The sequence below is a fragment of the Recurvomyces mirabilis genome (assembly GCF_035927965.1).
Source record: "Recurvomyces mirabilis strain CCFEE 5264 chromosome Unknown scaffold_37, whole genome shotgun sequence".
In the NCBI taxonomy this organism is placed as follows: Eukaryota; Fungi; Ascomycota; class Dothideomycetes; order Mycosphaerellales; family Teratosphaeriaceae; genus Recurvomyces; species Recurvomyces mirabilis.
The window spans coordinates 98,457-120,685 of NW_027041971.1; the positions used below are offsets into that span (position 1 = coordinate 98,457).

General features: G+C 52.8%; 10 protein-coding genes across 10 annotated transcripts; 6 read left to right on the forward strand and 4 right to left on the reverse strand.

Annotated features, from left to right (window-relative positions):
• Positions 1-71: 71 nt before the first annotated feature.
• LTS14_010128 (uncharacterized protein) lies at positions 72-3,032 on the forward strand (the record flags this gene model as incomplete). The annotated part of the gene is made up of 1 exon (XM_064842805.1): positions 72-3,032. One exon carries the CDS (start codon positions 72-74, stop codon positions 3,030-3,032), a length of 2,961 nt encoding a protein of 986 aa, XP_064689625.1.
• Positions 3,033-3,965: 933 nt separating this feature from the next.
• Positions 3,966-6,024, reverse strand: LTS14_010129 (uncharacterized protein; the record flags this gene model as incomplete). The annotated part of the gene is made up of 5 exons (XM_064842806.1): positions 3,966-5,319; positions 5,372-5,450; positions 5,498-5,546; positions 5,599-5,622; positions 5,911-6,024. The coding sequence occupies 5 exons, from the start codon at positions 6,022-6,024 to the stop codon at positions 3,966-3,968; spliced, it is 1,620 nt and encodes a 539-aa protein (XP_064689626.1).
• A 927-nt stretch (positions 6,025-6,951) lies between these two features.
• On the forward strand, positions 6,952-8,144 carry LTS14_010130 (uncharacterized protein; the record flags this gene model as incomplete). Its single annotated transcript, XM_064842807.1, has 2 exons — positions 6,952-7,158; positions 7,206-8,144. The coding sequence occupies 2 exons, from the start codon at positions 6,952-6,954 to the stop codon at positions 8,142-8,144; spliced, it is 1,146 nt and encodes a 381-aa protein (XP_064689627.1).
• Positions 8,145-8,657: 513 nt separating this feature from the next.
• On the forward strand, positions 8,658-9,409 carry LTS14_010131 (uncharacterized protein; the record flags this gene model as incomplete). Its single annotated transcript, XM_064842808.1, has 2 exons — positions 8,658-8,705; positions 8,966-9,409. The coding sequence occupies 2 exons, from the start codon at positions 8,658-8,660 to the stop codon at positions 9,407-9,409; spliced, it is 492 nt and encodes a 163-aa protein (XP_064689628.1).
• A 930-nt stretch (positions 9,410-10,339) lies between these two features.
• Positions 10,340-11,738, reverse strand: LTS14_010132 (uncharacterized protein; the record flags this gene model as incomplete). The annotated part of the gene is made up of 2 exons (XM_064842809.1): positions 10,340-11,636; positions 11,716-11,738. The coding sequence occupies 2 exons, from the start codon at positions 11,736-11,738 to the stop codon at positions 10,340-10,342; spliced, it is 1,320 nt and encodes a 439-aa protein (XP_064689629.1).
• A 688-nt stretch (positions 11,739-12,426) lies between these two features.
• On the forward strand, positions 12,427-13,797 carry LTS14_010133 (uncharacterized protein; the record flags this gene model as incomplete). The annotated part of the gene is made up of 4 exons (XM_064842810.1): positions 12,427-12,530; positions 12,583-12,724; positions 12,777-13,164; positions 13,223-13,797. The coding sequence occupies 4 exons, from the start codon at positions 12,427-12,429 to the stop codon at positions 13,795-13,797; spliced, it is 1,209 nt and encodes a 402-aa protein (XP_064689630.1).
• A 537-nt stretch (positions 13,798-14,334) lies between these two features.
• LTS14_010134 (uncharacterized protein) lies at positions 14,335-15,288 on the forward strand (the record flags this gene model as incomplete). Its single annotated transcript, XM_064842811.1, has 2 exons — positions 14,335-14,637; positions 14,788-15,288. The coding sequence occupies 2 exons, from the start codon at positions 14,335-14,337 to the stop codon at positions 15,286-15,288; spliced, it is 804 nt and encodes a 267-aa protein (XP_064689631.1).
• Positions 15,289-15,496: 208 nt separating this feature from the next.
• On the reverse strand, positions 15,497-16,618 carry LTS14_010135 (uncharacterized protein; the record flags this gene model as incomplete). The annotated part of the gene is made up of 3 exons (XM_064842812.1): positions 15,497-15,629; positions 15,683-16,168; positions 16,224-16,618. The coding sequence occupies 3 exons, from the start codon at positions 16,616-16,618 to the stop codon at positions 15,497-15,499; spliced, it is 1,014 nt and encodes a 337-aa protein (XP_064689632.1).
• A 1,003-nt stretch (positions 16,619-17,621) lies between these two features.
• Positions 17,622-19,668, reverse strand: RPC82 (RNA polymerase III subunit C82; the record flags this gene model as incomplete). The annotated part of the gene is made up of 3 exons (XM_064842813.1): positions 17,622-18,707; positions 18,761-19,597; positions 19,660-19,668. 3 exons carry the CDS (start codon positions 19,666-19,668, stop codon positions 17,622-17,624), a joined length of 1,932 nt encoding a protein of 643 aa, XP_064689633.1.
• An 856-nt stretch (positions 19,669-20,524) lies between these two features.
• On the forward strand, positions 20,525-21,995 carry QCR2 (ubiquinol-cytochrome c reductase core subunit 1; the record flags this gene model as incomplete). The annotated part of the gene is made up of 3 exons (XM_064842814.1): positions 20,525-20,764; positions 20,830-21,004; positions 21,055-21,995. 3 exons carry the CDS (start codon positions 20,525-20,527, stop codon positions 21,993-21,995), a joined length of 1,356 nt encoding a protein of 451 aa, XP_064689634.1.
• Between the last annotated feature and the right edge of the window lie 234 nt (positions 21,996-22,229).

Sequence of the window (22,229 nt, forward strand, 5' to 3'; positions counted from 1 at the left end):
TCATCAACGCATCCGTCGTTTCGTCCTCTCATTCTCGTCAGCAGAACATGAGATAACCACATCAGCGCAATATGGCAGAAGTCGTAGAGGCAGTCCGCCAGGCTGCTACCATCGATGGCCGCATCGCCGCACTAAGGCGGCTCAAGAACTATCTCGTTGGTCACGATCAGCGCAAGGAGATGGCGGTACACCATGGTGCCATACGTCTACTTACCGACATCTTGAATTCGAGTTCGCGGGCAGCAGGCAAGCACAGAGGCGGCCTACATTCATCGCCTACATCCACACAGCACATGACTCCCGAGGATGAGTTGAGATTGCAGGCTACCAATATCGTCGGCACCCTGGCCAATGGAGGATGTGCCTTCATACTTGCCCTTCTATCAGCAAACGCCCCAGCCATTTTGATGAGCTCACTTGCAACGGACTCTCCATCCAAGCTCACAACCGCTACATTGCAGACAATCAAGAACATTGGATCATGTTGGGCTGCCTCTCAAAGTGTCTTGGATTCTGGCACACAGGCTGCTCTGGATTTGTTTAGTGAACAGAGCTCACGCAATCTACACGCCATCCTCGTTCAGCAGAACATCACCCCAGCTCTTCACCAACAGCGACGTTTGGTCACGGACATCATATCTATTTGTGCAACGAGCGACGCCATCAAGATCGAGCTGGTCGCCAACTCCTCTTTGCTCGAAACACTAGCTGCGTTGTTGGCCGCACACGCTGTCGCAACCGGTCAAACTAGCTATCAAGGTGGTGCTTCCCAACTACCGCCGCCACCACGACCTGCAGACGTTCCAAGCATTCTTGCTGCAATATCCACCATCATCACTGGTTCACTCTACCGTGCTCATGCCTTTTCCCTCTCATCTGTGATCGGGAGACTGTTCGCTATCAGCGGATCGAATAGCGACCAGCGACATCGATTTGGCGCCAAGGATGGCTTCGTGTCTCCGGAAGATGGACCACTACTGCCTTCTTTGCATGTCCCGGCGCATGGGACCACAAGTTATCAGTACAGCTCGCGAGCTTTCCCAGCGGCTGCGGCTCTGCAGACCCCTACCCGTAAAGGGCCCATCGGTCTAGATGATGCGCCGAATGGAGGAGATGTGGATCACGCCAATGCTGTCTGTAGCTGGCTGCTAGTACTGGCTCGATCGATGCAAGGGTCTGACAGACTGGCTGCGCTGAAATTGCTTGCTCTGGTCAATAATGCCATAGACACTGATACCTTCAACAGCGGTCATCGTAGCGAATATGTGCAGAAGACACGGGAGCGAAAGAAGCAGATGTCCTTGCTGGCTGTCCCTCTAGCCGTGAATATGGTTCAGCTGGTCAACGAGTCAAAGTCGGTCGAGGCTATAGGAACTGGAGATCGTGATGCTTTGCTCGTGAAGGAACAGGCGTGTGAGGTTCTGGCTTTGCTGGTCCGCGATTTCGAGGAGTTGCAGACCGCTGCTGTAGATGCTGGAGCCATCAAGAATGTCTGCCCTGTACTGAAGAAGAGCTTCGACAGTGTGCCTCTTTCGAAGCCGATGTGGGCGCCGAAAACAAACGCGCTTGATACTGCATCTGCGCCTGTCACCTGCCTGCTTGGTAGCAAAGGCCTTCCATCGGAGATACTGCATGCTATGCGCTGCCGTCAGGGTGCACTGCAAGCTCTATCTGCATTATCTGAACGAGAGGATGTTCACAGGAAGCTCATCGTTGAAGCTGGCGTGGTCCCGTGCATTATCGACTCGCTGAAGCCCTTTCCGCCCGATTATGCGGATAAGCTGGTGGCGAACCGTGGTCAGGTTGGGCCGAAGGATGGCAACACCACGCCGGTCATACTGGCTGCTTGTCGTGCGGCGAAGACCATGTCGCGATCTGTCAGTCTTCTACGGACAAGCCTCATTGATGCTGGTGTTGCAAAGCCCATCTTCCAGCTGCTTAGCCATCAAGATCCGGAAGTACAGCTGGCGGCGACAGACGTGTGCGCCAACCTCTTGCTTGAATTCAGTCCGATGCGAGACGACCTCATCGCCGAGGGCGTGATCAGGACGCTGACAAGTCACGCGCGTACCAGCTCAGCGGCTCTGCGACTGTCAAGCATGTGGGCTTTGAAGCATCTTGTGCTGTCCTCACCCAAGGACATCAAGATCAAGACTCTGAATGAGCTCGGCTCTGGCTGGTTAGTCAACGCTATCGAAGGTGAGCATCGTGACATCGTGACATCGCACAGTAATGGTGGAGGCGTCAGCGTTGGTCTTAGCACACCCAATGCTGCTGGCGAGCAAGTCGAGTTACTGAACCCGTCCACGATGGACGTTGACGAGCCAGCAGAGCACGATGAAGATGGCGAAGTCATGTATGACGAGTCGTCTAGCACGCACTATCAGGCATCACAGCTTCGATCAACACTCTCCGCATCGAGCTCGACGTTCAACAGCAGACAGTACCTCTCGTCAGTCCGCGAACAAGAACAAAATCCAATCCTTCGCGCCAAGCAAGACGATGTCGCGGTCCAGGAGCAAGCTCTCGACTTCGTGCGTAACTTGCTCAATGGCGAAGACTGTGCTTCCATGCTCGACCACTTACTGCAACAACTCGGTAGCAATAAATTATTCGAACTCTTGACAGCTCACCTCGCACCATTGCCATCGAGTGCACGCTTGACAGGAAGCCACGGTCGTCATGTCTACGGGCCGAGTTGTCTGATCTACAGCACAATCAGTATCCTAACCCACATCGCCAACGCCATGCCCCGACATAAGCAAATGCTCATCGCTCAGCGAACGCTTCTCAAAACCTGGCTACCCCATTTCACGCACCAGGACAGGAAAGTAAGAGCGGCGTGCCTATGGACAATCAACTCCTTGACATGGATCGAGAACGATGGGGATCGCAGGGATGCACGTCAGCGGGCTGAGCAGCTGCGTAGTGTGGGGATTGAGGCTGCTGCGAGGGCCTTGACAGCTGATGCGGATATGGATGTGAAGGAGAGGGCGAAGACGGCGGTCAGGCAGTTTGATCAGCTTTCGTAGCTTGGAAGTGGTGGGTTGGTGCTAGATAAGTCGGGCGCGTATATTGTTGTGCCGCTTCCTCCTGGTTAGACATTGACTGTCTATATCAACAGGAGTAATTCAACTTCTATCGCTCTCGTAAAGTTACGGAGTAAAGCGTCGTTCAATGATATCGGGATTTCGGGGACCTGATGTGAGTGTTGTATGTAGGGTTTATGCTGCATCATGCCATAACGTAGACAATACATTGCTCCGCCAGCGCCAACAGGTACTATCAGTACTGTAAGTATTCGAGCCGGTATTGGTCTCGTAACTCCCATCATGATATCAGTGTGCTTCGTCGATTCAATCAACGTCGTCCACTTCGCGCAGTTCACGAACCAAACCAGCGTCGATCGCAGCCGCATACTACGCGCGGTCTTCAGAGACTTTGCACTTTGATCCTGTGGACATACTACTGTTTGGGTGGACGTGGCCTTGTCAACAGTGCTACGATGTGTTGTCGCGAGACCTCTCGCTAACAGTTCGGCCAAAGCCGAAGCTGCGCACTGATTGCTCGTCTAGTCTGCGATTGCACGGCAATTGTCCAGGCAGCCACGCCGACTTTGATGCCTACCAATCCCGAGGAGTGGCGCAATCGATCGAGCTCACATCACACGATCTTATGATGAATAGAACGATGATATCGGAAGCATTTTGCAAAGCACCGCAAGAGAAGACTGTGGACATGCAGTACCACCACCATTGCAGACATTTCACAAAACGTTTCACAAAACGTTTCACAAAACCTACTTGTGCACTTGCATAGATATAAAAACACAAACGTTCTCGTTGCGTACTGCCGACCCTCGTCCCCATCGCACATTGTGGGATCGTTCCCTGTACGCGATGCCATTGGCACCGCTCCGCACTTCCCACTTTCTACATCTGCGATTCACTCCCTACAGCTGCAACTTATTCCCTATTGTACTCATCGTCCAACTGATGAACCTTTCCGAGCCTAGCATTCGGCAGCCACTTCTCCTCAGGGGTCAAGAAATACGTTGCAATGCCAAAGATCGTGATAGCGCCAAAGATGACAGGCGAGTAGTTGAACGTCTGGCCGGTCACGGGAAATCCAAGAGGCGAGAACAGAACGCAGGCGAGGTAAAGGTTCCATACCAGCGCGATCAATGTGAAGGGACGAGACCACTTGCCCAAGCTCCATCGTGCATGACGGAACTCATGCGGTGTCAAGAAGAAGCGGCCGAAGGCGATCAGAGCATAAGCTGTGATGGTCGGGACTCCAGCGGCCGAAACAAGAGATGTGAAGGCTACAGGCGAAGGCAGGATCGTGCAGAGCAAGAGAGCAGCGACGACGTGCATGACGATGACAGCGTTCTTTGGCTCCTTCTTGGCTGAGACCTGGGAGATCCAACCTGAGAAAGGCAAAACACCGTCTCGTGCCACGGCCCAGATAAGTCGAGAGCTGGCGACACCAGCGACGGTGGTGTTGAAGATGAGGCCGAAGATGCAAACCACGTTCATGAAAACATGACCGCCTCTACCCATAGTCAATGCGTAGATCTCGACGAAGGGTTGAGGTGCTCCGAAATTGTACAACGTGTCGAGATCGGGCAGGCAGAAGAGAAACAGGATGACCAGAGGAAAGCCAATGACAGCAGAAGCCACAGCTGACCAGAAGATGCCACGCGCCGCTGTGATGCTCGCGTTCTTAGTTTCTTCAGAGATGTGCCCACTGGCCTCGAAGCCGACCAGGATGCCAGCAGTAACGTAAAAGCTGAGCATCCAATTCCATACAGGCGGTGCGCCTGTCTCGTTGTATGTTTGGGTGAAGACATACTTCGCGTCCTGGAAGCCGTATGACTTGGACACTGCGATTGGTAGCCAAACGATGTTGAGGAAGAAGTCGAGCAGGATGATGCCAGTGGCAATGCGGAAGATGAGACTGTAGGTCTTTGGGTCGAGATAGTTCATGCTGATGGCGAGGAAGAGGAAGCCCTCAGCCACTATCCATTGCACGGCGCGGAACTTGATATCGTTGACATCGGTAGAAAACGATAGGCCGAAGACTGTGATCTCGGAGAGGAGAAAGTTGGCTGCTGCTTGGCAGTTGCTTGCTACGAAGGTCGTCCAGGCTGTCGTGCTCCACCAAGCCACGATGAAGCCAAAGAATCGTCCATAGCGGCGTCCACCAGCTTCGGCAGCCCAGAAGTAGATTGAGCCCGCTGCAGGGAGGGCAGAGCAGATCTCAGCCAGGACAGCGGCTGTGATGAAGACGAAGATGCAGGTAATTACATAGCTTGACCTACAAGGGATTAGCGTTCTGCGACTGTGGCGATGGTGTCGGTATGATGTACCAGTAAGCTGCAGGACCTCCAGCGCCGACACCAATTGTGAAGGTGGTCCGAATGCCGCCGACCGAATATAGAGCCGCTACTGATGGTCAGCGTATAGATGAGGACCGGGAAGAAGCTCAAGTATACCAAAGCTAGCTGCGAAGCTTTCGAAGAACTTCCATTGTCGATGAAGGGACTACGCTGTTGTTAATATGCTGCCATCCCGGATATTAGATTGCAACCCATACCTGCTTATAGCCCAAGGCACGCTTCTTGAGGTCAGCAACAGAACATCACGGAGGAACGGGAAGCATCGATTGATGGTCATAGCATCTCCTTTCGCGCATGTGAATGCACAAGTTCATGCCGTCTGATCTCAACCCGCGCGACCCATGCCCACTCCTCAGGCGAGAGTGCAAGAGGGTGGTGGGACATGTAGTGCAACCGCAGATACCGGCGTGCTATGAATTGTTTCACGAATGCATTGCTTCAACTCACTGAGTGTGTTGCAAGGATTTACTTGACTCTCATCGTGTGCTTTTCAGCTCTTGCTGCCGTACCAGATAACGCTCGTCATCGTCCGTTGAGTTGGATAAGGCGTCGAAGTCGGATTGCAATGGGTTCGAGGGCGCGACGTCGTTTGTGTTGGCGCGTTTGTTGATTGTCGACGACATGGTTCTGCTATCGAGTGCTTTTCGTATGGATAGAGCAGATCACGGACGCAGTGTGCCTTCGTGAAAAATTGATTCCACGGCTTTAACTCATCCTACCCGCAGGGACCCCTCGGACGAGACCGGAGGAATAATTTTTCCGAGCGAGTTTCGTCCTCCTGCTGACAACATCTTACCTCGTCTCACGAAGGCAGTTTCTGTCCGTCTCATATATCTAAGGAAGACAAGTCATGTCTTTGTCACTGAACACCATTCATACCGCAAACTAGAACGGGGTATTGCAACAACCATAACATTGTCATACTGGACTAGGACGCACCCGCGTCTCCGGTCGGACAGTGCGACCTGCAGCTATGACATCGGTCTGCTCAACGCCGGACAGCAAAAGTAAAATAATATCATGCCAAATTTGTCTCGTTAGCAGGCCTTTCCCACAGTGCGGAGAAGCGACGACAGCGCATCTCCACGGCTAGAAAATGATGTAGGACTGGCCAGAATTCCGGACACACTTGCAGCCGCTTGTCCTAGAGCATGACGTCTATATGGAAATGGAAGTCAAATCCGCATTGAAGCGCAGATCTCGGGTCGTCGCGGTAGCGTGAAGTATATGCCATCATTCGCAGCTTCATGATCGACCTTACTTACCCACTTGGGACCATTAAAACCGCCTAGGTTTGCGCCAGCCGTGCGGTCACCTCACAGAAGTGGACATGGTCAGCGCTGAGCCGCCTTTTACAAATAACTGTTTGCAAGGTTCACTGCTGCCGTCATGTACCTGCGCTGGTGAAGTGTCAAAGCACTCACTGGAAGGGATCCGTTAAACCGGGTGTCGTGGTAAGGTATATGACTGCTCCCGCCGTCGTTGCGAGATCTAATACACCTTCCCGCACATCATATCATTCCAAGAATCCTCTCTCAATCATCACCACCATGAAGTACACTATCGCTGCAGCAACTGCTGCCCTCGCTGGCCTCGCATCAGCAAGACACTGCCAGAACCTCACGGTCGAGGTGGACGTCTCGGCCAGGAATGGGAGATTTAACCAGAGCACGCCACAAACTAACGTGGACGTCACCAATTTCATCCTCAACTTGGCCCAGCAAGGCAAGAACTACTCCGCCAACGTACTTGAGGGCGTATGTATTGTATTTGTCTCCATCCGAGCAGCTCTGACAAATATTAGTACCAAACTGTCTCCGGCAAATACCACATTGCAGCCACATACTGCCAGCCAGATTCTGGCCCAGCCAAGACTGTCCAGCTGTTGACTCACGGCATTGGTTTTGACCGCAGCTACTGGGATCTTCCTTACGCCAACTACAACTACAGCTACGTTGCTGAGGCTGTCGATACTTACAAGTACTCGACCTTCTCTTGGGATCGTCTCGGGATCGCACAGTCGCAGCACGGCGAAGCCGTCAACGAGATCCAGGCCCTTCTTGAGGTCGATGCTCTCCGCGCTTTGACTCAAGACCTTCGCAAAGGCGGCATCTGGGGTGTCCCATGTGGCTTCGACAAGGTTGTGCACGTTGGTCACTCCTTCGGCTCCGAGCATACTTACGCGTTGACCGCTATGTATCCAACCATCTCTGACGGCATCGCTTTGACTGGCTTCTCCCAGAACGGCAGCTTCATCCCATACTTCGCATTTGGTGGCAACTTCATCTCTGCCAGGAATGTCTCAGGTCTCGCCAAGTATAACTACCCTGCCGGCTACCTTGCAGCAGGCGACATCAGCGCAGTCCAGACCAACTTCTTTGCCCCCGACTCCTTCGATCCTGCAGTCTTGAACATTGCTTACACTACCGGCCAACCCGTGACCGTTGGCGAGCTCCTCACGATTGGCGGCGAGACCGGCAGCATCAACCACTTCAAGGGCCCTACCTTCATCATCACCGGTGAGCGTGATCTGCCATACTGCGGTGGCAACTGCCTCGCGCCGCCCACCGGATATAGCAGCATTCCTGCAGCCGCCATACAATTCTTCCCGAACGCAACCAACCCGACAGCGGTCGTTGTCCCAGGTGCTGGTCACGGCCTGAACTTGGAGTACAGCCACCCATTCACCTACGGCAAAATCAACGACTACTTCGTCCAGAACGGAGTTGGACCAAACGCTTAGAGGGTTGGTTTAACGATCAATGACTAGTCCGCGCTTGTGCGTGTGAGACTGTAAGACAGATGTATATATGATATTATATTGGTAGTAATGTAATGATTGTGAAACATCTACTCTGTTCTCCCACTTCCCACTTGAAGATGCATCAGATCCTTACTTTCCCCATTCATCTTTTGATAGAGCATCTATCAAGAGCCAACTTTCGCTGGCTTGGATGGAAGTGCTCCACGGAACGTTACGTTCGTGCTCGTCCTCGTATTCCAACCTGTTTACTTGCTAAGCATTCAAGCATTCATAACATTTGAATGACGCTTTGCTTGGTTGCCATCCGACAGACCATAAACCATACACTGGTCTTCACGTCTTGTCATGCAGTCTTCCAAGCAGCAAGACCAGGCATGAATTTATTGTCTACGTTGAGTCGAATCGTTTCCCTTGGTACGCATCTTACCCAAACCCTAACCCTAACGATCCGACTAAATTGTTCCATGCTTCTCACTGCACATATCCTTTCTCATGAGCTGTCTTTTATCATCCTTCCAAACTGATGCACTACAAGACTGCGTATGTGACTTGCCAAGCAGAGAACGTGTATGACAAAATATCGCAAGGATGCAGCCTCGCCGGACACAGCACCATAGACAAAACTGAGCTGTGTACAACACTCTGTACCCCAGAATCAACACAACATAAGCTTAAATCAGTTACCAGTTGGCAACGTTCAGTCTGGAAGAAAGAAGACTCGTGCCCCTTGCACGATCGACCACTACATTTGACGCCTTCCACTCCTTCCCGATATTGGGGTTGCGTTTTTCGCGATGCAGCGCTCGATTTTCAGACCCATCCCGGCACTGGACAACCTTGCCGTAACGGAGACCAAAGAAAAGCGTATTCAAACCATTATCGACAATCTCGCCCGCCACCAACAAGAAGTCCGAGCCAGTGTTCTGCGTGATGTACAGCGAAGGATCAGCAATGAAAGTCCAGCTGCCATGGACATTGATATAGATGACCAAAGTGAGGAGCGAGACAATCAGAACTTCATTAAGAACGCAAGTACCGCTCTTCCTGAAGGTGCTCCCGACCCATGCCTGTCGCACGGCACCATCGTGCCTATGAACCCAGCAGTCAGGCAAGCAGTGGTGCCCGCCAACTTTCAGCATGCCCAGGAAGCGGTAGAGCAAGTCGAAGCCTACGACCAAAATGCCAGGTGGCTGCGCGAATACTACGGCAGAGCACTCGAACGACAAAAGACTAGTCGTACCTAAGTCACTTCGTATCGACTCAGACTATGTGCCTAAGTGGTGGCGATTGGAAATGAACGACCTGGTCGGGACCCGGCGCATGAGAGTGAAGCACGCATAATTCAACACAATGGCAACTATCAAGGACAGTGCGACGGTAAATCACGATCAAAGGAGCAAAGGAGCCGTCACTTGTGTGTCCCGTTTCAAGTCATGAAGGCAAATATGTCTCGCAAACACAATGAGGTAATGTAATATTAGCACGAAACCACGAAACTTGGTCCGCCATCGGAAAGCACGACCTCGACCACGACCACCAGCATGTCGTCCCAGACCGGTCTTCACATCGTCATCTGCTCATTCCGAGCCACTAGCTGGTCACAAGAGACCATAAAACTCTTGGGTGCCTACTGCAATCCGCAAAATGCTCGCGCTCGAAAAGACTTTCTTGCAGCCAGCCAAGCTCCACTAAGCACCACACTGGGTCGCATCGTCCGCGGGACCGACGAGCAGGCATATCGAATCCGGCATATTGATGGTTCAATGATGGAGATATGGGTGGACCAGGTCGCTGTGCTGGATGACGATGCTGTAGCAGGGGCCAGGGCAGTTTCAGCTGATGAGCAGGCGCTTGTTCTTCTTACAGTAGACAGTGCAGATGACTGTGGAGATGATAAGCAGGCGGAAAACAGTGCGTCGAAAGACCAGCACTGTGATTGCTTGAGAGGCCTGCCTCACTGCTGCGGAGAAGCTGGCATCAAGGGTGCGTCTGTCATCGTAAGCGAGCAGTCCAAATCCAACACCGAGCAGGCCTCGGTCCTTCACTCTGGTCAAAGTCTGGGCGGCGATGACCGCGAAGGAGCCAGCTATTTTCCTGCTGTGGAGGAAGACGACTGTAGCTGTTTGAAGGGCTTGTACATTGTTTGTGGGACACCGGGAATGAAGAAGTAGCCTTCACAACTTAGCTTGCCGGCCGGCCTTAGACCTGAGGTACACCTCCCGTGCCCTACGCTTCCACACTTCACTCAATGCAAGCTTGTTGACACTCTTGTCATCCGCATGCTCCTGCGCATGCCGCCTACACTCGCTCCACTTCTCCAGATCTCGGCCAATCCAGGACGAAGCGATCGTGGCGCACTTCTGCGGCTTCTCGAACAGGAGATGATGGCCTACACCATCCACGGTCTCCTGAGCCACACGACCTGCCCGCACACCCCCACTTCCGCCTATGCCAGACCCGGTCCGCTCGACTTTCTCTTGAGTCACCCTACTGCCTGGCCCCTTGGATGGGAAGACGTATAGCACACTGGGCCTGACGTAGACAAGGTTCGCCCACACCGGACCGTCTTCTGGCCGATAGAAAGGATGCATAGTCGAGATTGTGTCATTCATGTCTGGATACTTTGCTCGCTGCAAGGAAGATCCGGTCGCAATCGTGGCATTCCCCTCGAGATCTAGGCCGAATGCCGGTCTCGAGTAGAGCCAGCCTTCTTGTGCCTTACTTGTGGTGAGTGTGACTTTGTTCGGCTTAGGATGCATTGCCGTTGGTGTGTCGCGCAGGCCATACTTCATCCACAAGTCCACGACTTGGGGGTCCCATTTCCTCCAAGCTTTACGGAAATGGTCTTCAGCAGCTTCGTGGGAAGACCAGACATCGTCTCGGATAGAGTTGTGGTAGAACATACCCGAGAACTCCGGACCAGCGAAGCCGATTATGGGGTCGAACAATACCAGATTCGCCAGGAGTCGCGGATGCATAGTCGAAAGCTGAATCAGAGTTGTGGCTCCCATCGAATGACCTATAGCGACGATCGGCTGCACAAAGTGCTCACGGAAGACATTGATCATGTGTAACATGTCACGAGCACAATCGAACGAGCTCGGCTCATCGCCTTGGGTGTGTTCGTTCAGCAAACCCGATGCTCCTTGCACGCTGGCATCCGCGATCCAGATACTGCGAATTCTCCAGCCGTGCTGCGCTGATGATTCGAGCAGATGGTCGAAAAGCGGTTCGTAAAGTTCTTTTGGAAAGCCAATGGCCTGCAAAGCTAGGACGGTGACATCGCCGGCTTCTGGTTCGGGGTTGTTGCGTGGAATGTATTGCTTCGCTTCCAGATATAGCGTGTCATCCTTGCCACTTCGAGTAGCGCCAGCGTACTCGCGGATGTGCTGTCCTGGGAACTGATAAGTCTTGACCACGAAGTTAGTGGTCCTAGTCATGCTAGTGATGAGAGCTTGTTGCGAGCACATGCTGAGTGTTGATTGCTCGTAGTCACGTATGTTGTGTTACACAAAGGCCAGTTGATGGCCCAGTGGCCAATGGTACGTACTTATAGCCCATGAAGCCACGCATATCTGCGGTATGGCGTGGTGTCATGCTGCATTCACTATCATCAAGCATGTAACCGTCGCCATCGGTGAAGGCTCCACGAGGGTACTATCGGCATAATGAGAGCAGTCTCGCACTCACTGATCTGTAAGCCAGCTTTGAGTCGATCATGGGGAAGGTGAGTGAGGTGCTGGTGAATGTTGCGTTGGCGAGTTCCATCGACTTAGATTTTGGCCTGTGAGGCTAGTCCTCTTGACCGCGAACGCAGTCCGTGACACACAGAGTCTGGTGACGATATTTGATTCACACGCCACCGCTCTTACCCATCTCACCAACCGGGTTGCCATTGTCATGGATGTAATGTTCAAACGATCCATCACCCGACATTCCAAATAGACTTCCCTGCCGCCGATCTCATTGCGGGGGTGTGGGCCATCGTGCATGAAGGAGCGAGGGGGAGGCGCCCGTGGTGTCGGTATCTATATTCCCGACCTGCACTACACCACCTTGACTTGTTCCAGACCATCGTCCGGCGTGATGGAAGCTTCGTAGACTTCGATAGCAGGGTCAGATGCCTTGCGGGGTGAGCTAGATGGTGAGCCTACCTATAAAAACCACGACGTAGGTAAGTGGGAAGACGGTTGTTTCTCTTGTTTATCTACACCCTGTTACGAAGCACATCACATCGTCAACAGCTTAGCAACATCTCAATATGGCTTGCCCAGTAATGGAAAACGTCCACACGGGCGAGAAGGCCAGTGGAACAGCCAAGGCCAACGGTGGTGATAAACCTGCCCCTGGTACCTACATCAAGTGGTAAGTCGAGGTCCTCGACAGGACCGGAGCAACGAGCATCTGACGATACCAGGGATGCCGATGGCGTCGAGAAGATCCAGCCCGGCGAGATGGACAAGATCTGGGAGGTCTCACGACAGTTCAATCGATTCCAGATGATGAACTTCAACGAGCACATGCACTGCCTTCGCGGAACACATCTCAAGACTCAAGGAGTATGTCGAATGTCCAAGACTACCAAGCTGGACCAATACTGACAATCTCCAGTGCGTCATGGGCAGATTCACTGTCAAGAACGACCTCCCACCTCACCTCGCCCAAGGCATGTTCGCTAAGCCAGGAAGCTACGACTGCATCATGCGCTACAGCTCCCTCACCCCCAAGTTGCTGTCCGATAACCTGTCAGCTCCTCGCGGTATCGGCATGAAGATCTTTGGTGTGCCAGGCGAGAAGCTATGGGGCGAGGACAAGCAGACACAAGACTGGACCTTCAACAACTACCCGGTCTTGGAACTGCGTGACCCGAAGACCACATACGACATCGCCGACAGCTTGGAGCGGAACTGGAATGATTTGCCGACCTTTGCCAAGGAGCAGAGTGAGCGCGTAGATGCTGATGTCGCTACTCTTGGCGGTCAGCTACCACGCCAGCACAGTACGTCAGGGCTAGACTTCATTGCATTGACCGAACCTTGCTGATTCGTGATACTTAGTGGTCGCCATGCCCCAATACTCCCAATCCGCCTATCGCCACGGTGATTACGTGGCCAAATATGGCGTCTTCCCGCTCTCCGAAGAACAAAAGAACATCATGAACGTCAACGTCAAAGAAGACGACCCCATCAACATCCTCTCCCAGCACACTCGCGACTTCCACATGAAGAACAAAGTAACCTATACCTTCGGCGCGCAGATGCTCCAAGACCTGAACGAGCAGCCCGTCGACGACATTGGTGTCGAGTGGGACGAGAAGAAATATCCTTTCGAGCCCATCGCCACCATCGAATTCGAGCCTCAGGACTCGTGGTTGCCAGAGTTCAGGGTCTGGTGGGACGACAGAATCACATGCAACAGCTGGCACGGTCTCAAGACCCACCAGCCTTTAGGTAGCACAAACCGCATGCGCCGCGTGGTCTACGCAGAGAGCAGGAAGTTGAGGCTCAGTGTGAACGGGTACAAGGATTACGTCGAGCCTGCGAGCTTGAAGGACGTTCCAGCGCCTATTCCACCGCCGCAGCTGAACTTGACGTATCAGCCTGCTATCAAGACTGTTGAGGTTGCTTCTTAGGTTTGTGTTCGATATCCTCGTAACGCCGGTTCGGCTTTTGTGCATCTACCATCTCGTTATCACTTCTGTCACGATCCGTGACCTGCGAGCATTTGGCGAACCGCATATCTACTGCGAATAAAACAGGAGGAGGAGCAAAAGGATCCGTGTTGTATATATGCTACCACACCTACTCCTTGTAAGCCCTTAGCCTCGGACAAGGCTTCGTGTGGATAAATTGTACCCAAGCCGATATGGGTCAGCAATTCCTGGTCCCAAGGCAAGGTCGTGAAGGATAACAAGAAAGTCAAGAGTCATGGAAGACCATCTCCATTTCCTGCCGTCTATACTTAGCTAATCGACAGGGACCCACGAATTCGCGTCGGCCCTAAGACCCGTTCGTTCCAATGCCATAAGCTTCCAGCTGAACATCAACCAACATTACCAGTCACTTGACAAGACGCGAGGCCCTCTCGCCTGTTGGCGTTGCCGCGTGAGGTGCGTGGCCTCTTCTGGAGCTACACTTTGTGCACGCACGAAGCTAAGATCGTTGATCTCATGTTCCTCCGCCCCACTAGGTATTACAACTCCGAAGACGATGGTCCACGTTTCCCAGAAGATGTTGAGCCTCGCTATCCACCTGCTCAAGGTTCGCCTACAGTAGACGAGAGATATCAGGACGACGAGGAAGCGTTGTCTGATGCGGGCAGTAGTGGTATGGCATCCGACGAGTGGGAAGAGATCATGGCCCGACCTCGCCTTGACATGAATGCACCTGCCGAAGACCATGACTGCTTCTCCGATGAAGATGACGAAGATGAAAGTGATCGTGGCGAGTCCGACGAGGACGACTACTCAAACGTGCGTGGTTAAAAGCGGTCCCCTTTCCCAGGTCGTAGGCCCTGCAAAGGTCGCTCCAGAGTTGCCTCCACAAAGGCCTTCGACCTTGCTCTGTTACGAACGTGTTGCCGATCTGTAGAGGCTTTGCCAGTCTTTTATCAATCTACTCAGATCGTGCTAGACATGGATGGTGGTGAAGCGATCAGATTCCTCCGCGCGCTGCCGCAAAAAGGCATCGAGCACATACATACCTTGGCAATTACAGGCTCACAGCTCATGGGCGATGACGGTCCTAGTCGTCGTGCATGGTCGGGAGACATCAGGAGATCGAGGATCGTCGGACCGGTGCGCATGCATACGCCCTTTGGCGAGCTGCTGGCCCATGTGCCGAAGTTGACGCAAGTGGATCTGTACACACCATACGGCGGGAACGAGGACTTTTACTGCACGTGGGGGCCGGTCGAGATACAGACACTGCTCGCCTACGGCCATCTTCGTTTCCCGAACCTGGTGTTCTTCGGCGAAGACACGGTGGAAGCACTGCAGAAGTCAACCTTGGAAGAGTGCTATGATCGTCTGATGGAATGCTTCGAGGACTCATTCGCCACTCACGAGTTCGAGCTGGAATACCTGCGCCCGAGGGCGGGTACGATGATGACCACCGCGCTCTGATTCGGAAGTCATGGGACAAAAGAGATAAGCATACCGAGGAGCATTGCGCAAGGCGCCGCTACATTTGGAACTGGTTGGATCGTGACATCGACATGTGCACTGACGGTACCGTGCAGGCTGTAATTGGTCTGAGGCTGAGGTGACGTCTGCAATCAGAGCGAGTGTACTTGGACGATTGCCTGCACCATGAAAGATGAAAGTCTTTCACCTACCACTTGCGCTCTTCTCCCTCTGCCCAATGTGTGCAACCAGGCTCGATCGACTCGAGAATAGCATTGAGCTCGGTCCAGACTTTGTCCTCCGTTGTCTGGCCTTCCCGACAATACAGCCAGGCTGCAGCTCTATGCCAGTATCATCAGCCATGGAACAGACAGCACATTGATACAACACTTACTGTCGGACCTGACCTTCACTGATGTACTGACCATTGCGACCAGCCACTTTGTCCGCCGCGACAGCATCGACCAGCAAGCGAGCTCCTTCGTCCGTAGATCGTTGCAACAGCCGCTGCGCCGTACGTTCACCAAATGTCTTGGGAGGTTTGAGAGCTGAATCGCACCATCCAGGCGACATGGCATTGAGCGAAACCTGATCGTTGCCAGCATGCTGCTTCGATATTGCAGCTGCCAACTTACGGATGAACATGACGACAAGTAGCTTGGTGTCATTATACCGTCCGTCATAATCCGTCGCCTCGACCTTGAGCTCCTCGAATATGTTCTTGGCTGCGCGTGCCTTGAGAGTTGCGAATTTATGTAAGTCGGATGAGACAATGGATAGTCGTGTTGTGATACCGTGCTTCCGACCAGTCTCTTCTAGCTTCGGCAGCAGGAGGTATGCCAGCAGACACGTCGATATGACATTGACAGTGATGGTGGCCCTAGAAAGCCGTCAATAAAACGGTACCAAAAACGAAAGTTTACTCTTGGACATACTCATGCCCCTCCAGCATCTCGAACCTGGTCGGCCAGCTACCAGCATTCTCCAAAACTGCATCAAGTCGCTCCAGACCCTTGGCTCTCTGGGCAAAGGCCTTGACAGAGCCATAATCAGACATATTGAGCTGCCAGACCTCAATATTCGTTCTTGAACTGGTCTGCTCCAAAATCCATTTCTTGGCCTCTTCTCCTTTGGACACAGTCCGACACGCAATGATCAGTCGTTGAGCATTCAGTTGAGCCATATGTCTCGAGGCTTCGCGTCCTAGTCCTGCGTTGCCACCGGTCACAATGACTGTCTGTCCTTCGAAGCTTGAGGTGGGTTGCGGAGGATGGTAGGTCAATTGTTTGTGTATCAGATTGAGACCACTCGATAGCGTAGGTCCAGGCATTGCGTATATTGCGATCTGATCAGAAGTTCCTGATCTTTTGGTATCGTTGTGTCGAGGTAGCGGCAGCGACGAGTGCACTGATTCCCGCCATGATAACGGCAAGCCAGAGATACTTGTACGCTCCTGACCAGATTCTTACATCCGCCTCATCAGTACTAATAATACAGCATCATGGCAAAAGCTGAGGTGTGGACGGCTGTTACGAAGATCATGTCCGGCTCCTACAGCGTGATGACCGGACATTAGCATCGTGCCAAGGGCCGCTTGGAATTCTGATGCCTAGAGACCGCAAACGTTCAAAGACGACAAGATATATCCATGTCCGCACTTGTTATCGGCTGAGATGGCTAGAGATCTATGCAAGATACTGCAAGGGTAATCTTAAGCAAGAAGAAGGTCGAGTCAGTAGCTCATTTCGTGGTCTGTGCCTTCGCGCTTGCCTTTATCACTTTCAACGGAGCCTTTTTCCAGCTGAAGGTCACTTCACTTTTAAGCCTTCGAGGTGACCGTATCAGGGCTTAGACACTCCCAGGAGCCCTGAGCAGTTATGGGCCGAAAGCTGGGCAAGCCGGGCAAAGTATTGGTATCATATACAAACATCAGCTACATGCACCATAGCAGCATAAGAGCATGAAAACGTCGCATCGAGCCACCCATCCCAACCCAACCAGATTCAGTCGTGCTGTGCGCCTGACGGCTCACGGGTATCAAGCACAGACGATGCGAAAGCCCAAGAGTTCCGATGAAATCGTGCTCCTTCCGTCGCAAGATTGTGCGGCGGCGACTTGAGCAGCGCGCGCCAATAGTGAAGTCCACTGAACGCCAGTAAATGCAAGTTGCACACCTATCCTCTCTTTCCCCTTGTCCATAAGACGCCATAGCCATGCAGAAGTCGCACCAGAAGCTTCGTATCATGGCAAGCTCAACTGAGCAATGTAGCATCCAGTCGGAGGCTCCATACCAAGTAAGACAAGCCATAAAACCCGTGTCGTAGCAAAAATGATCAGCTGAGCAGAGAAGTGTCCGTCCCGCTGAAATCGCGCAAAACAGCAACCACATCATCCAACCTCCCAACCTGCGTGAGCAACCTCTCCTCCGTCTCCCTCCAAGCCCTCAACGCCTGCTTCTCCCCTTGCTGAAGTTTCTCAGCCTCATTACCCTTGATATCCGTCCTCTCTGCCTTCGCGATAATCGTCCTGCATTCCTCCCTTTCGACGTCCGTGCGCTGCAGAGTCCTTGCCATGGCTTTGTAGGTATGCTGTAACGTCAGACTCTGCGCGCGCTTGGTGTCGAAGTACCAGAGATAGATGTTCTTGCTTGGTTGGCGCTGATTCTCCTTGGGCACTTCTTGCGCATCCACTAAGCTAGCATGCTGCATCTCGGCCAGAACGCCTCGGACGTCTTTGATGCGCATCATCGCGATCGAGGCAATGGCTTTCTCTTCGAGCTTGCCTCTGTCGCGGAGGATTCGGATGAGGCGGAGTGGGATCTTACCGTAAAGTGCATTTATTGTGGCGTCGAGTTCGTCGTTCAGAAGAGTCTCAATCAGGTTACCGAACGGTATACGCCAGCCTTTTAGTGGTATGCCGGGTCGAGTGTACTTGCAGAAGATTTTGTCGTGTTGTTCCAGGAGTCGGAGGTGAGCTTCGATATCTTCAAAACGTTTTGCAGAGTCGCGGTAGGACATGTGGCCGTCCGTGGTCGGATGACTTCCATCGTCTTCGAGCTCATCATCCTCCACGTCTTCAATGACTTCATTTTTCCGCCTCTTCTTGCCCGCACCGTTTGGTACACGCTTACCCTTGCCGACGTAATTGCCACCTCCGCTCAAATCAACTCCCACAACCAAGAACTCAGCTACCTCCCTCGTATTCGCAACGGGAAGCGCATCCTCCGGATCATCATCCTCATCCTGTGCCGGGTCTGTCTCAACGTGTAGGGAATGAGTCTTACCTTCAATCGCTTGCAGAAGCGCACCATAGACTGCCGCCGTCGTGTTGCCGAGAAAGCGCTTAGCCATGTTCTGCAGGCGAAGGCTACGCAGGCCAAGTGTGCACTTGGTAAAGTCGACTCGGACGATGAGATCGCTCTATTGGTTCATATCAGTGACGGTAATTAGCTGACAAGACGGCAACACAGTACCGATAGCTTTGGACCAGAGTCTTCATCGGTGTGGCCATTGGTGAGGCCGTTGTTCAACTTGGCACGCTTGTTAGGTGCAGTAAAGTGCTGGCCTGGTCGCTTGATGGTGCCTTTCGAGTCATAGTCTTGAGCTTCGGAGAACGCATCGTCACTTTGCCACTTGCGCTTGAGTTGACGGACGGCACCAGCGAATAGAGCTTGCTTTTTCGGCCCAGTGACTTTGCGATCCGGGAACTGCTCATTGATGACTGTCTCTTCGATCTGTTCTTTAAAGTCTGAAGCGGAGATGAAAGCACGTGCGCCGACCTTGACCAAGATACCTGATTGTAGCAGGGTGCGCAAGATGTTGTGGAGTTCCGAGGCGGATGTGATGTGGTGGAGTGGTGACGGCTTTGACTTGTGGTAGCCATTAGACGTGGCATGCTCACTGCTAATGGCACTGTCCCGTTTTGAGACTGGTCGTAGATTATAGGCCTCAGCAAGGTCACCGACTCGAGCATTACCGAGCTGCAAAATGTTCTTGACCACCTGCCCTGCTGCTTCGCCGTGCCTCTCCGTCACTAGCCGGACCACATTCATATGCCGAGCGAGGTTATATGCGCCTTCGAGATTGGCCGAGTACAGTGCAGGCGAGTCTTCTTCCCCAGCGATGTAGTGAACGAGTTGCTCTTCGAGAAGTGAGGCAATGCCTGTACGGGCTCGACGAAGCGGGATTTGAGCATGGCTGGCGAGGGTGGGTAGCGAAAGGCGGCCATGGTGGGCGAGGGTGGAGAAGATGCTCGCAGACAGATTGCCGGTGTGAGACTCGACGAGGGCATGGAGAAGATCGTTGAGGTTCTGCCCGATGTATCAATATATTGCATTCCACGCACAAAGCGAGAATGTGTATATGGTAGTACCTGTGCCATTTGAAGGTGAGGAATCCTCTACTCAGCCTCTCACGCCGGTAGAGAAAGATCGATGCTATCGGAGTTTTCTCATTGGGGATTTGCGTGAGAACAGCAAGCAAAAGTTATTGTCAAGGTATTGGTAGTCAGGGTTTCTTTTCGGTGGGGGACAGGCAGTGATGAGTCAGCCGGGTATCGACATGACTCTTGTCGCGCATCAAGATATATATACATATCATTTTAAAGACGTAGGCGAAGTCTTCTTGTCCAGCAGATACATGGATTCGGTCATCTACTGGTGCATTAGAGAGGCAAAGAATATCGAACCAGATCATATATTGCATTGGCTATCTCGAGGATCACCAATCAAGCATGCATGCAAACCACTCCCATCTCTCCCATTCTATGACATGCCTCCTCATCTGCTGAACAGCGCTCGATGCGAAGTTGGGACGTTCTGGGATGTAGCATTCATCAGTAGCCTCGCCCTTACGACTTGAAGGAGGAGATCTTTGATATCACTGCTGTCACCCGTCATAGTTAATGCCTCGTCAACAAGATGATCAAGGCTAGAAATATCTCCTTGCCAAGGCAGCAAACTCGCCACAATACTGTTCTCAGAGGTCACTGTGTCAGACAGCTTCTTGTAGACTGTGCGAGCACAGAGTATTTATATGATAAATGTCAAATGATGAAGATCAAGTTGTCTGCAGCCACCTTAGTTGAGTTGTTGCCCAAGCTCGGAATAGGCTTAGTCATCGGAAACGCGGAAGCTTTCCCGTACAGTCTCAAGCTCTGTTGTACCGGAATATCTAGGAGGCATAGCAAATATAGCACTCCACCACCCCTCCTAACGCTGTGAGAGCCATACTCTACCATGCTCTCCCGATCGGCCGCCCGCTCCGCTGCTCGTCAGTCATGGCAGCAACAACGACGCGGTCTTGCCGCTCCTGCTTCTGGCTCCTTTTCATACAACATCGGCGAGAGTGGAGGTGTTAAGGTGGCATCCAGAGATATTCCCGGACCCATTGGAAGCCTCGCGCTCGTCTCTCAAGCCGGAACGAGGTACCAGACTGTACCAGGTCTTGCTGAGGGTTTGAATCGATATGCTTTCAAGGTACGAGAGGAGAGAAGATACGGATCGAGGCATTGGGCACTGGAGGCTGATCATGGCATATACAGAACACGGACAGGCGAACATCTCTGCGGATACAGCGCGAGTCTGAGCTACTCGGTGCTACTATCCAAGCCTATCACTCCCGCGAGAATGTCGTCCTCCGCGCCAAATTCTTCCGCGATGATCTGCCATACTTTGTTGAGATGCTCGCGGAAGTCGCAACCAGGACAAGCTACCGAAGTGAGCATTGCATGAAGCGATCAAAGGGGTAGACACTAATTTGTAAACAGCACACGTCATGCAGGAGGAGGTGCTCCCGATGATCCGAATGGACCAGCAGAAATACCTTGGCAACACTCTCGCGATGGCTGTGAACAGCGCGCATGGCCTGGCCTTTCACCGCGGCCTTGGCGTACCAGTCAATCCAGCGTCTTCCACACCCACCACTAAATATCTCACCGCTGAGTCTTTGGAAGAATACGCCCAGTCCGCCTATGCCAAGCCATCTTTCGCCATTGTCGGCAACGGTGTAGACCACGGTGAGCTCCAGAAGTGGGTGGGCGAGTTCTTTAGCGATGCGCCAGCTCAACCTCTACAGTCCTTGACCTCTCCGCAAAGCAAGTACCACGGTGGCGAGGAGCGTATCGCTCACGGCGCTGGCAACTCTATGGTCATTGCTTTCCCAGGTTCAAGCACACCAGCTGGTAGCTTCTACAAGCCCGAAGTTGCCGTCCTGACCGCTCTGCTCGGTGGCCAATCATCTATCAAGTGGAGCCCAGGCTTCTCTCTCCTCAGCAATGCCACCCAGGATGCACCAAATATGCACATTGCCACCAAGTCTCTCATCTACTCCGACGCCGGTCTCCTCGCCATCGAGCTCAGCGGCTCCGGCAACGATATCCGCAGCACAGCCAGCAGAGTCGTCGAAGCCCTCAAGAGCGTCGGTCAAGGTATCAGCAAAGAGAACTTCGCCAAGGCCAAGGCTCTCGCCAAATTCAAGGAACTCGAGTACGGTCAAGAAACTACCGCAGCTATGGAGCTGACTGGTCACGGTCTGGTGCACGGTAATAAGGCGTACCAGATTGATGAGGTTGCCAAGTCTATCGATAACGTGACGGAGGATCAGGTGAAGCAGATTGTGAAGGAGGCGCTTGAGAACAAGGCTAGTGTGAGCGCGGTGGGTGATTTGTACTTGCTACCTTATGCGGAGGAGCTTGGATTGAAGGTGTAGATACTCTATGTATGTTATAGACTGCGCGGTTTGGGATGTGGAGGTAGCAGGTGTACCATTACTGTAGTGTGTACATACAGCAGTCTTTGTTCGATTTACTTTCTCCGTTTCGTGCACGGTCCCGACTTGCTCCGGGTCAAAGCTCGCCCATCTCCTCCGATCGGGAGCCGTCCAGCAGTCGCATAGTAGGACTTCGACAAGCCCATCAACACCTTCACAACCCTCCACAAACAA